General features: G+C 35.2%; 1 protein-coding gene across 1 annotated transcript; it reads left to right on the top strand.

Annotated features, from left to right (window-relative positions):
- The first annotated feature begins 9,873 nt into the window (after nt 1-9,873).
- Nucleotides 9,874-13,922, top strand: LOC128553961 (trichohyalin-like). The gene is made up of 2 exons (XM_053535161.1): nt 9,874-11,492; nt 11,738-13,922. Exons 1-2 carry the CDS (start codon nt 10,089-10,091, stop codon nt 12,440-12,442), a joined length of 2,109 nt encoding a protein of 702 aa, XP_053391136.1. The 5' UTR covers nt 9,874-10,088; the 3' UTR covers nt 12,443-13,922.
- The last annotated feature ends 265 nt before the right edge of the window (nt 13,923-14,187 follow it).

The following is a 14,187-nucleotide window of genomic DNA, read 5'->3' as shown; positions in this document are numbered from 1 at the left end:
CTTCAAATAAATAGTAGATAAATTCACATGTATACACGTAAACCCCACCGAAATAAAAACTAGATCTATAATGGAGTTATAGATTCGCGATAGTTAAGCTATGGAAGACTCTGCAAAAGTTTGAATATCAAATAAATCAGTTTTTATGGATATGACAATTAGATCTACACGTGTTAAGTAGCTATAAGGTTCAATGATACCTTTCTATAAAACCTTGTATACCTTAGGTGGTTGGAAATTTCGTCGATAATAATGGTCATAACAAAGAAAAAACGCTGTTTTAATTTGAACGTAGTTGAAATACTCTATATTCTAATTTTAAAACATATCCATTATCACCTTACTGCACTTTACAATGTATGCAAGTACGGTGTTACTCAAAGATAGAGTCAGAGTGCGCGCTTTGTGTGACGTCAAGATAAAGAAAAAAGTTTCAGGACAAGGTGAATGAATAATTTATTGCAGATGAGGCCGAGTTAACCTGTCAGGGTTACTCCAAAAATAGCTTCAGCTTCACAGTTCTTGTGACTTAAACATGAAACTCTATCGATTTGAAAAACGTTGAAGGGGCAATTTGATCTGCAAACAGTAGTAATCGGTATTAAAACCAAATTGTGTATTTTGTAAACATTTTAAATTAAAACTCAGTTCCTACTAGAAGAGTTAATTGAAATTTTATTATTATAACAAAACAAAAGAGCTTGTTTCGGCTACATGACATGATCAGAAAACATCTATCATGGAATGCATTCAATACGATACTAAATGATAATTTTATTGCATCCGTGTACCCGTCAAAGTTTGTAGCATAGAAATGGGATTATGGAAAGATATATTGCATGAAATCAACAGAAGAGAAGTTATTTATTTCTCATAAAAACACTGATATGATCCTAAATTCATAATATTTACGGAAATAACTTTTCTTTGCACAACTTAGGAAAATAATTGCAGCAGTACTTAATACGAACATAATTTATGCACTTCAGTTTTATTTAATGTTACATTCTAGCTGGTGTTTGTGATTGACATATCATTAAAGTGTATAACTAATTTGGAAGAAACATTATTTTTAACAAGTTCGCCTTTTAATAGCCGGTAGATTGGCAAATTTTTCTTCCCGAATTATTCACATACTGGTGTACGATTTCTTGTTGGATAATTATACAATAGCAGGATTTGGGAGATTGCAATGAAATCATTTGAGACAATTCAAACTAAGTTTGAAAATTTTCGATTTTCAATATTTGCAGTTTTAATAATAAAATTTGTAAAAAGATCCTTTGGAAGCATAAAATGCAACCAAGAAGAGTAATAGCAGACTCAGTTTAATTGAGTCTGTTCATGAGAAGTAATGAAATGTGCAAAACCGCTTACGGTCCTAGCACCAGCTTAAGCAGAACTCTGTTGAATGGACTCCATGATCCAAAAGGACCAGAAAATATAACACCACTAAAACATGCATGTTGTCATGATTACAAGGCATATTACATTAATCTAATGTGTGTGAGTGTATGTGTGTGTGTGTGTGTGTGTGTGTGTGTGTGTGTGTGTGTTAGGGTTTAACGTCGTTTTCAACAATTTTTCTGTCATATAAACGACGGTGTCTTCTTGTAGCAGTGAGCATAATGCCTCACTGGAATATCACGCTGTAGACACATGGCATGATACCCATGCCATGAATTCCCAGTCCAAAACTACTGCTTTATATTTCCCATAGTAGTGTTCACTGATAAGCATCAGCGATTTTTTTCCTTCTTTATAAAGTACCCCTAAAAGGACCTTTTCCCAGTTGAAAAATGCAATCTTTTTTCCCAATTATCATCCAAAAATTGCCCAAATGACCAAATTAAGTTTGCATTTTGATGATTGCAGAAGGAAAACTTACATTGACTTTCACCATGATTTAACCATTCAAACAGTTTGTTTGATGATATTTACATGGAATTAAAAGAAGAAGCATTCTAAATGATGTTGTTTAAAAAATTAACTATAAAAATTCCCAATCTGAGTAAAAACCCTGCTATTTTTCCCAATTTATCCGGTACCGGACCTTTTCCCAAAAGAGCAAAACAAAATCACTGAGCATACTATGTCAAGTCTGTATCTGCATGTAGTTCTCATGTTGCTATCAGTGTATAACATTAATGCATTCGCATTAACCGTTAATAAATAGGCCACTGGTACTAATGATAAACTTAAACAGAAAATGAGGTTTTTTACCTGTAACTTTTTTATTTCTGCAAATTGTTATCAATGGCTGGTATCTAAATAAAGCTTAGCTCTGACTGAATAATTGACATAATTTAAAGTTATATTTGGCAAGCAAACTCACAAGAAGTGAAGCCCTGAAAGGGGTTTGTAAAACGGGGATTGTACGAACGTTGATGATGATATTGAAATTTGACCACTTTGTCATTTAAATGTTCTCCATAGTATTATACTGAAATTTCCTAAAAATGATGCAACGGTCATTCCCAATCAAGTAATGAAAGGTGACCCAATGTCAGGCCTTCATGTATAGGTAAAGTTAATGCCAAGTGATTTTAAAATCTGTTCATCGATGGAAGAGTTACAGAACAGACAAGAAACAGACCATGTTAACTTTTATCCTCTAAATGTGACCTTGACCTTAGAGCTAGGGTCTGGATGTTGCCCATGACATGTTTTCTTGGTATGGGGAATATTTACGCTAAGTAATTTCAAATTCCCTTAATGAATGTCAGAGTTACGAACTGGACACGACACAGAACCTATTAACCTTTGGCTTCTAAGTGTGACCTTGGAGCTAGGGATCTGAGTCTTGTGCATGACACATTGTCTGATTATGGGTAACCTTTATGTGTGACCTTGACCTTAGAGCTAGTGATATTGGTCTTGTATATGGCACTTCGTCCCATTATGAAAAACATTTATGCCAAGTAATTTCAAAATTCAATGATGAATGGCAGAGTTACGAACCAGACACGCAACAGACCCTATTAACGTTCGACTTTCTACAGCTGAAAAATTACTGAATGCAACCAGAAGATCAAGATGTGTGCTGATATTGGAGACAGTAGTAGTTGTTTTGGTTGTTCTAAAATTTAATGAAACATTCAATTACCTTGTAAATATTCTTTTATGGTTGCTTTTAGTTTAAGAACTATTCTGAAGTGTCTTTTATCTATGTAATTTATGTATAATATATTCACAGCCTGCTTAAAATTACCAAGATGAGATCTCATTTGAAAAAAAAAATCACCTGTCAAGAGCACAGGGGTCTTAACATGGAAACCTGTTCCTGATAAAAAACTTGAGAACCACTTGACCCAGAATGTTGAAACTTCATAGGATGATTAGACATGTAGAGTAGATGACCTCTATTGATTTTTGAATCACTAAAAGTCTTGATTAGAAGTTAAGGTCACAGGTACCAGAACTTGAAAACAGTTTCCAACCAATAACTTTAAAATCATTTGACCCAGAACTTTCAATCATGTTGATAGGAATTACCTTAATGTTTCTGGGGTCACTCCACTTAAGGGAAAGGTCACAGAGGCCTGAAGATGGAAAAAAACTCTTTCTGGATCAATAACTTGAGAATCACTTGACCCAGAATGTTGAAACTTCATAGGCTCCTGTTGATTTTGGGCTCACTCGATCAAAGATCAAGGTCACAGGGGCCTGAACATGGAAAACGGTTTAATTGAGAACCACTTGACGCAGAATTTTTAAACTTCATAGGGTGATTGGACATGCCAAGTAGATAATCCCTATTGCAGCCAACCATTAGTGTCTCTTTGTCTGTTGCTCCTATTTTCTATTGACTTCTTGCCTATTATGACTATGCATTGGGGGAGACACAGGCATTTTATGATTTGACAATTAACTGCCTTCCTTCGAAGGATGAGGGGTATATTGTAAATATTATTGTTTGATGATGGATGTTTGTTGGTCTGTAGACCAATAGGTTCCCAGATGGTAACTGGAGAACGCTAATGGGCTTAGGATTATGAGACCGGGAGCTTTGTCATGACCAGCAGATGATCCCTATAAATTTTCAATATGCATATGAGCTTTGCTCATATATTATTTTATACCTTTTGACGAAGAGTTTTACCCCTTTATTTGGTAAAAAAAGGTTGAAAATGCTTATTAATCAAAAGCTGTTTAACTAGATCACAAAACTGAAGCTAACTGTTCATCCCATTACCATAAGATGTCAAACACTGCCTACGTCAGTCCTCTCAGTGCTTTGATTTATTTTAGCGATCTTCTAGTCAATTTACATTATATATAGGCCTAAAAAAACAATTCTCTGTTTCCAGTAACATGCTCGTAGGTAGGTTGGAAAAATTTTTGGGGGGGAAATATTTTTTTATGAAGGGAGACTTTTCGGATTTTTTTTTTGTGTCAAGAAATGAATACAAATTGGGGAGTTATGCCTTTAGAGCATCAGTAAGTTGATTTCTAACATCACTAACCATGTTTAAGCATAAAAAGTGCAGTTTTGCAACTTTTTGTCAAAAAGTTGAAAAAATTATTCTCCAAGGCCTTAAAAACATTTAGGGTCGGGCCAAAAATTTAGGGTAGGTCGGGATACCAGAAACAAACAATTTTTTTTTTTTACGCCTTAGTCCCTCCAAAAAGTCACAAGCAGCCACTATTAAAAATCAGCATAATTTAGGTACTTCAGTCTTTATGGCGAAAAGAAAAATATTTCTAAATAGGAAATTTATTCTAGTGTTTGTCTTGTGAAATACATAATATGTCAGGTCATGAGCACTTTGCAGTTCCTGAAGAAAGTCACCCACTGACCAACATTCTCGATTTGTTTTTCGCTATTGGTGATGTCACTGCTTTTTTACATTACTACTGGCACATTTCATTCATAGTCAGGTACTGGTACCCGATGAGTACAACTCAGGCTAATTCCACTGGCACCAGACCAGAAAGAAAATGCCTCTGTACATGTTATACACTACCCCTAGGTATTCTATAAGAACCATGGTCGTGAACGGGAAAATATACTAACCCATTTCAGTCGCGCATTTCATAACTAAAACACGCAGTTCGGTAAATGTGTACTATGGATATTAAACACGCGATAATTTATCTTCCATTGTGTACCGGTCACATTTCTTCAATACTTCTTGTCTTAGAAAAACAACGTGTAGTTTACAGTTTTTCAACGTTACACAAAAGACTTGCTTGAACTTCCCTGGTGAAGTTCCGGTCTAGATTACAAAACCATTCTGATTGGCTGATGTGAAAATGTATGTCAATCGTCATTTTACTACACGTGTATGCTAAAATGTGTATATGCAGGATAAATGTTCAATGAATTAAATAAACAGAACAGATGTTTACCAATGTATGATTTCAAATTCAAAACCACATACAAGATGAATTTCATTCATCATTTCGAGTTTTATTGTATAACTGTGAATATTTTGCATTCTGTTTTTGTTTGTTTACATTTCGCCTAACATGTTCACACTGCTGTGACCTCTAGACCGGATGTTCATTAGTGGAGTTCACGCAAGTTTTTTCTGTAACATAAAGCATAGAATATGTTGAGCATCTCTGCAATATGGAATATTGAGACAATGTGACTGGTGCACGATGGAAGATAAATTATCGCTTGTACAATATACTAGGTACGCATTCAACGATCTGCGCGTTTTAAGTGAGCAATATACGATTGAAATGGAATAGTATATTTTCCCGTTCATGACCATGGTTTTTATAGAATACCTAGGGGTAGGATATAAAATGTACAGGGGCATTTTCTTTCTGGTCTGGTGCCAGTGGCTAATTCATAATGTATTAGCGCAATATTATTTGTACATTTACTACGATCTAAAGTTGAATTATAAAATTTGAAGACAAAACAAATATTGGGAGAGAACTACAGGGATCACTTTTGGCCGCGATTCCGCGATATTCTCGCATTATTTTGGCGAAAATCGCATAAATTTTGCTCAAACGCGCTTAAAAATCGCATCTGCGTGGTTGTAGATCTTTTGCCAAAATTGCAACTTTTCGCTGAAATGTGGTCTTGCCGTTACTCAATTTTCGTGTGACGTTCATTTAGCCGCTTGAATTTTGCTTTTATCTCCATAGAGCGTCCGATGATTATGACTACCAGACAAAAATAATCTGTTTTCGCGATGTTTCAAAATACCATTGAAACAGAAATTTAAGCATTTGGAAGGACAAACTTTCTGCCTCCATTCGCGCGGACGAATAGCGATGAGAATAACAAGATGGTGGAGAAACCTCCGCTGAAGTCCCTTCATAAAAAACGCTGAACGCCCGAATTTCAATACGAAATGGTTGAGGGTAGGGTCATAAATAAGTTTGATTTTAACATTGTTTTGACCTAATGGAAGTGTATCAAGTCCAGAAAGATTAAAACATAACTGAACTTCAACTTTGATAAAGCAGCTTTGAAGTAAAATCATTAGGGAAACAAGAGCCATGTTAGACATGGCCAATCCCCCCGCCGGGCATATTATAATTGAAGGCTAAAGTTCCTGGCAAGTTAGTGTCTGAAAGTATTAATTTTGGGGAAAGCTTTGAAGAACCGTTTAGTTGTGGTCCACATCAGGGGTTTTAAAGATGTGGAAGAAAGAATAAGTCAGTGGTGAGGTAGTTTACTGCTAAATTTTATTAATTTTCATGAACAGTTTTTCTATATGGCTACTGTAAAAAGAAGGAATGGAAAGCTAACAGGGAACAAGAGTGCCAGAATGTCACAATATACGCCCGTCACTGCAAATTTCTTTACTCTAGCAGCTGTATTTGCAAATGAAATTTTAATTTTGTGGTTGTTTAGTAATCATTGTAAGTCTTTTGTTTTTTATAAGCCCACAAAAAAAACTCCTTACCAGGTAGAGATATCTTAAAATACAACTAAAATTGGAAAGTAACATCCATGTTGTACCACAGAAAAGTGGTCTTGTTTTTTCCCTATGGTCAATTATAAACATGTTACAATATAAGTTATTTATAGTAACAACTAAGGAAAGTTAATCTTAAAAAAAAATAAAAAAAAAAAAAATTGAAAGTCCACACAGAAATCTTTACCAGGTAGAGATTGGTCAAAATACACCTCAAAATTGGATGTAGCATGCATGTTGTACTACAGAAAAGTGGTCTTGATTTTCCCCTACGACTAGTAATGAAAAAGTTACAATAAAAGCTATTTAAAGTAACAACAAAGGGAAGTAATTCTAAAGAAGGGAACTGCGCATGACACTTCGTCTCATGATGGTGTATAATTGTGCCAAGTTACATCAAAATCCCTCCATGCATGAAGAAGAAATGCTTCAGACAAAGTCATTCTTGTATCTGACCTTTGGCCTCTAAGTGTGACCTTGACCTTAGACCTAGGGACCTGGATCTTGCGCATGACATTCTGTCTCATGGTGGTGAACATTTGTGCCAAGTTATATCAAAATCCCTCCATGCATGAAGAAGAAATGCTCCGGACAAGGTTTTCATTCTTGTATCCTTTGACCTCTAAGTGTGACCATGACCTTAAATCTAGGGACCTGGTTCTTACGCATGACACTCCGCCTCGTGATGGTGAACATTTGTGCCAAGATATATCAAAATCCCTCCATGCATGAAAAAGATAAGCTCCGGACAAATTTTTTTAAGAAAATATGATAAAGGGGAATAACTCAAAAAATAGGCAAGGTAGAGTTATTGTTCTTGCACATTGCACTTCCTCCCAATGTGTTCTATCAGTGTATGAAGTTTGAAGAAAATCCCTTCAGTACTTTTGGAGTTATGCTCCGGACAAATTTTTTTAAGAAAATAAGATAAAGGGGAATAACTCAAAAAATAGGCAAGGAAGAGTTATTGTTCTTGCACACTGCACTTCCTCCCAATGTGTTCTATCAGTGTATGAAGTTTGAAGAAAATCCCTCCAGTACTTTTGGAGTTATGCTCCGGACAAAGATCGTTGCGGACACACACACGCACGCACACACGGACGGAGAGCATTTCTAATATCCCCTTCGCCTTTGGCAGGGGGATAAATAAGGCATGTGGACCCAAGACTTACAACTTTCATCAACCTATTCAGCAATTCCTGGCACTGAATTTTAGAGTTATAAAAGGTTTCTCTGAAAGGATATGTTTTGTTTATTTACAAGATAATTGTTCTTACAAATAAACAGATGTTTGTTTTTCAGTGTAATAAAAGCTGTCTGCCGATGTAAAATCCCATTATAAAAAGAAAAAATCCCATTCATTTTGTCAAAAATCTCATTGATTCAAGACAAATGGGAATTAATCTCATAACAGTATCTGCCAAAAGTGATCCCTGGAACTATTCACATAATATTATATTCTCATGTGCTTTTTCCTTCACCAACACCCAGAATGAACTTTGGTGAACAAATCAAATACGACTTCACACTGAGCGAAATGCTGTACGTTCATGAATGTATATTTGATATCTGTTTTTCTATAGTTTTTTATGCAGAACATGTCAAAAAACATTTCTGTTCATGAGACAAATGTATTACCTACAGCAAGTTAACATATTTCTTTCATTTTTCATACTGTGAAGCTTATAATTTATGTTCATATTTTATTATGATGTATATAGTAAATGCGGTAACTATTTCCCATGTGCAGAATTTACTTTCGCTTTATGCAAACCACAAAAATTAATTCCTGCTTTTCTGGAAGGTCGCAGAAATAAAAAACGCAGAAATAAACTAGACCAATTTTACGACAAAACTGCAAAATTTTTGCCCGCAGATTTAACCCGCTATACGTTATCAGCAGAATTTTTTGAAGCAGAAATAAACTTTGATATTTCGCTTAAGGTAGTTCTGCATTTTTGGTTCGAAATTTTTTCTACAATGTAGAAGTTGATTATAAAGTCTGATCGATTTTTTCAAAATTTCTGAATATCTTAAGAAAATGCAGCAAATAAAAAAGATGGGGTCGTGTCCTTGATTTTTTGCTAGACTGATCTGAAATGTTTGGACCTCACGCAATTTTTCATAATGGGAGTCTATGGGAAAATCACAACTTTTGTAAAATTTCTGTATGAACTGTGAATGTAGCAATATGCGTCCCCTTAATGAAACTTCTCTGAGTGGTAAATAAACATATGGCATATAATATGGTGAAATAAAATGTAAAGGTCCGTGTGCTTACTTTTGAGATATTTGGCCATGATTAACGTGAACTGCCCATTTCAAGCTATATTTAAGACATAATTTTGAATTTTTTAATGTGTCACCTGTTTTCATATAATAATTTAGTTAAAATTTAACTTTTGAAAGATAGTAACAGTGCCATTTTAATAAATTAACTTACATATTACCATTAATTCTTGAAGTGATTTTCATTTCCGTATGCTGAATCCAGACTTTTTCTATGTTTTCCAGATAAATGACGTACATTACGCCATCACTTCCGGTTTACCAAACGTGCAGAACTACCTTAATACTTATCTACAAGTTTTTCGTTTCCTGTCAAGTTATTCATACTGTATCAATTGTGGTTGAAATAAAAACCCACAGAATTAACCCGCTATACAATAAATTATATGTGCGGAATTTATTTCTGCATGACAGCCTCGACCCACAGAATAACCAGAAATAAAAACCTGCAGAATTAACCCTCTATACAGTAAATCATAAGTCAATTTCATATTAAAATACATTAATATTAGTTTATTCAAATTTCCATTTTGTAGTTTTTCCTTTTCAGGTTTAACTATGGAAGATGATGAATTCAACTTCCACAGAATTGTAAAGAGCGAGAAAAATGTTGCACAACAAGCCCTTATGGAGCTGTTTGAAGGCCTATGGAACAGGAAGTTCCCTGAAACTCCATGGAAAAAAGATTCCAATAGTGTCCAACTGTTTGAAGAAGAGGAAGAAAAACACTTCCAAAACAATTTGGAAGGATTATCTAACAGAGAAAGGGGAAGAAAAAGAGACAAAAGAAACCGACTATGGAGCACATTCCGAGATCAAGAGTGGAAAATTTATGAATGGGATATAAGCAAATTTAAATATGCTTTAGTAGACTCCAAAATCTTTAAGTTAGATCAAACTGATGAGTCAGGTATGCCAATTAGCGAGCACATTGCCAAGATAAAAGACATTCGGAACAAAACTGCTCATTTCACAACAGCAACCTGTGATAATGCCACTTTCCAAGAAACTTTAAAGACAATAGGTGATCACATAAAAGCATTAGAATTAGCACAATTGAACGTGTCCCCACACCTTGAAGAATTACAGAGAGTACAATCACAGGAAAAACCTGTTTCTGGTGAGAAATGGTGGGAGATGAGAACACAGTTTGAAACGCTGAAAATTCAGCAACAGATATATGAAGAAAGAGAGAAGAGATATATAATTCTAGAAAAATCAAATGAAGAAAAGGAAAAACATTCCAGAGAACTAGAATCACAAAAGCAAAAACATTCAGAGGAACTTGAAAAATTCCATAATAAAAATTACTTACAAAAGCTGAGATATCATAAAAAACTTAAAAGACTGCAATCTGAGCTTAAAACATATTCAGCAGAACTTGAAAGACTAAAATTGGAAAATGAAAGACTAGAATGGGACAATAAATCACAGATGCACAGATATTCAGAGGAACTTGAAAGACTTAAATCTGAAAATGATTTTTTAGACAATCTTGAAAGACTTCAAACAGAAAATGAAAGACTTCAATCAGAAAATGAATTACAGATGCAAACATGTTCTGAGGAACTTGAAAGACTACAGTCAGAGAATGAAAGACTTCAATCAGAAAATGAATTACAGATGCAGCCATATTCTGAGGAACTTGAAAGACTCCAGTCAGAAAATGAATTACAGATGCAACAATATTCTGAGGAGCTTGAAAGACTCCAGTCAGAAAATGAAAGACTTCAATCAGAAAATGAAATACAGATGCAACCATATTCTGAGGAGCTTGAAAGACTCCAGTCAGAAAATGAAAGACTTCAATCAGAAAATGAAATACAGATGCAACCATATTCTGAGGAACTTGAAAGACTCCAGTCAGAAAATGAAAGACTTCAATCAGAAAATGAAATACAGATGCAACCATATTCTGAGGAGCTTGAAAGACTCCAGTCAGAAAATGAAAGACTTCAATCAGAAAATGAAATACAGATGCAACCATATTCTGAGGAACTTGAAAGACTCCAGTCAGAAAATGAAAGACTTCAATCAGAAAATGAAATACAGATGCAACCATATTCTGAGGAGCTTGAAAGACTCCAGTCAGAAAATGAAAGACTTCAATCAGAAAATGAAATACAGATGCAACCATATTCTGAGGAACTTGAAAGACTCCAGTCAGAAAATGAAAGACTTCAATCAGAAAATGAATTACAGATGCAAACATATTCTGAGGAACTTGAAAGACTTCAATCAGAAAATGAATTACAGATGCAACAATATTCTGAGGAACTTGAAAGACTCCAGTCAGAAAATGAAAGAATTCAATTAGAAAATTAAATACAAATGCAACACTATTCTGAGGAACTTGAAAAACGAATTACAGATGCAACAATATTCTGAGGAACTTGAAAGACTCCTGTCAGAAAATGAAAGACTTCAATCAGAAAATGAATTACAGACGCAAACATATTCTGAGGAACTTGAAAGACTTCAATCAGAAAATGAATTACAGATGCAACAATATTCTGAGGAACTTGAAAGACTCCAGTCAGAAAATGAAAGAATTCAATTAGAAAATTAAATACAGATGCAACACTATTCTGAGGAACTTGAAAAACGAATTACAGATGCAACAATATTCTGAGGAACTTGAAAGACTCCTGTCAGAAAATGAAAGACTTCAATCAGAAAATGAATTCCAGATGCAACCATATTCTGAGGAACTTGAAAGACTCCAGTCAGAAAATGAATTACAGATGCAACAATATTCTGAGGAACTTGAAAGACTTCAGTCAGAAAATGAATTACAGGTGCAACAATATTGGGAGGAACTTGAAAGACTCCAGTCAGAAAATGAAAGACTTCAATCAGAAAATAAATTACAGATGCAATCATATGTTGAGGAACTTGAAAGACTCCAGTCAGAAAATGAATTACAGATGCAACAATATTCTGAGGAACTTGAAAGACTTCAGTCAGAAAATGAATTACAGGTGCAACAATATTGGGAGGAACTTGAAAGACTCCAGTCAGAAAATGAAAGACTTCAATCAGAAAATAAATTACAGATGCAATCATATGTTGAGGAACTTGAAAGACTCCAGTCAGAAAATGAATTACAGGTGCAACAATATTGGGAGGAACTTGAAAGACTCCAGTCAGAAAATGAAAGACTTCAATCAGAAAATGAATTACAGATGCAAACATATTTTGAGGAACTTGTAAAACTCCATTCAGAAAAGGAAAGACTCCAATCTAAATATGAATTACAGTTATAAACACATTCAAAGGAACTTGAAAGATTCCAATTGGTAATGAATTACAGACCCAAACATATTCAGAGGACTTTGAGAGACTCAAATCAAAAGAAGAATTACAGACGCAAGCAAAAAAGCAAGAAAATGAAAGACTCTAAGATGAAAATGAAAGACTGTAAAAATTAATTACATACTTGTAAATGTATACAGAGGAACTTGAAAAATTTCAATCTGAAAGTGAGGGACTCTAATCTTCAGGAAAAAGAATTACAGAAACAAACATATTCAAACTTTAACTGTCTCAAGAGTGACAAATTCTACTCCCACAATATGGCCTTGTCACAGAAGTAAGCCAATGTCAAGTCAAACTGTTCCGAGTCACTGTGACCTTGACCTCTGACCTACTGACCTCAAAATCAATAGGGCTTATCTGTTAGTCATGACCAACCTTCATATATCGACTTTCATTTATGGGGGTATAACAAACTTTTAAGACATTAAAAATGAAACAATGATATGAAAATGAGTGAATTTACAGACAAACTTCAATAAAACCATCAGAAGATTGTTTGGAAGCATAGAACACAACTTAGCGAAAAGAGAGTATTGACCGGCTATGGATTTCCATGTTCTGTCTGCTGTGACCTTGACCCTTATCAAAGTGACCCCAAAATCAATAGGGGTCATCTACTGTGCATGTCCAATCATCCTATGAAGTTTCAACATCCTGGGTCAAGTGGTTCTCAAGTTATTGATCAGAAATGACTTTCCATGTTCAAGTCCCTGTGACCTTGACCTTTAACAGAGTAACCCCAAAATCAATAGGGGTCATCTACTCTGCATGTCCAATCATCCTATTAAGTTTCAACATTCTGGGTCAAGTGGTTCTCATCTTATTGACTGGAAAGAGCTTTCTATGTTCAGCCACCTGTGAGCTTGACCTTTGATGGAGAGACCCCAAAAACGTTAGGGGTCATCTATTCTGTAAGTCCTATCACCCTAAGAAGTTTGAAGGTTCTAGGTCAAATAGTTCTCAAATTATTGACCGAAAATAGATTTCCATGCTGTGACCGTAACCTTTAATAGAGTGACCCCAAAATCATAAGGGGTCATCTACTCTGCATGTCCAATCACCCTATGAAGTTTCAACATTCTGGGTCAAGTGGTTCTCATGTTATTGATTGGAAATGGTTTTCCATGTTCTGGCCCCTATGACCTTGACCTTTAACAAAGTGACCCAAAAAACAACAGGAGTCATCTACTCTGCATGACCAATCACCCTATAAAGTTTCAAGATTCTGGGTAAAGTGGTTCTCAAGTTACTGATCGGAAATGGTTTTCAATGTTCAGGCCCCTGTGACCTTGACCTTTGATGGATTGACCCCAAAAACAATAGCAGCCATCTACTCCATAAACCCTACCACCCTATGAAGTTTGAAGGTTCTAGGTCAAATGGCTCTCTAGTTATTGCCCGGAAATGAAGTGTGAAGTACAGACAGACAGGGCGAAAAAACAATATGTCTCCCCCAATAGGGGTGGGGGGTAGGGGTGGGTATGGGGGAAGACATAATTAACAACTTCTGGCTCTTTCAGCGGTCAATCAGGTGCCATAACTCGGAACCTTTGATTGGATCATCAAGGAATCCAACATTTATTGTTGTTAAAAGATATTTTGCAAGTTTGTATGAAATCAAACCATAAATGAAGGCTCTATAGCAAAAGCCAAAACAGAAAATTTTGGCCCTTTAAGGGGCCATATCTCTGGA

This window comes from Mercenaria mercenaria, unplaced genomic scaffold, assembly GCF_021730395.1.
Source record: "Mercenaria mercenaria strain notata unplaced genomic scaffold, MADL_Memer_1 contig_4546, whole genome shotgun sequence".
Taxonomy (NCBI): domain Eukaryota; kingdom Metazoa; phylum Mollusca; class Bivalvia; order Venerida; family Veneridae; genus Mercenaria; species Mercenaria mercenaria.
This window is presented reverse-complemented; position numbering and strand designations above follow the sequence as displayed.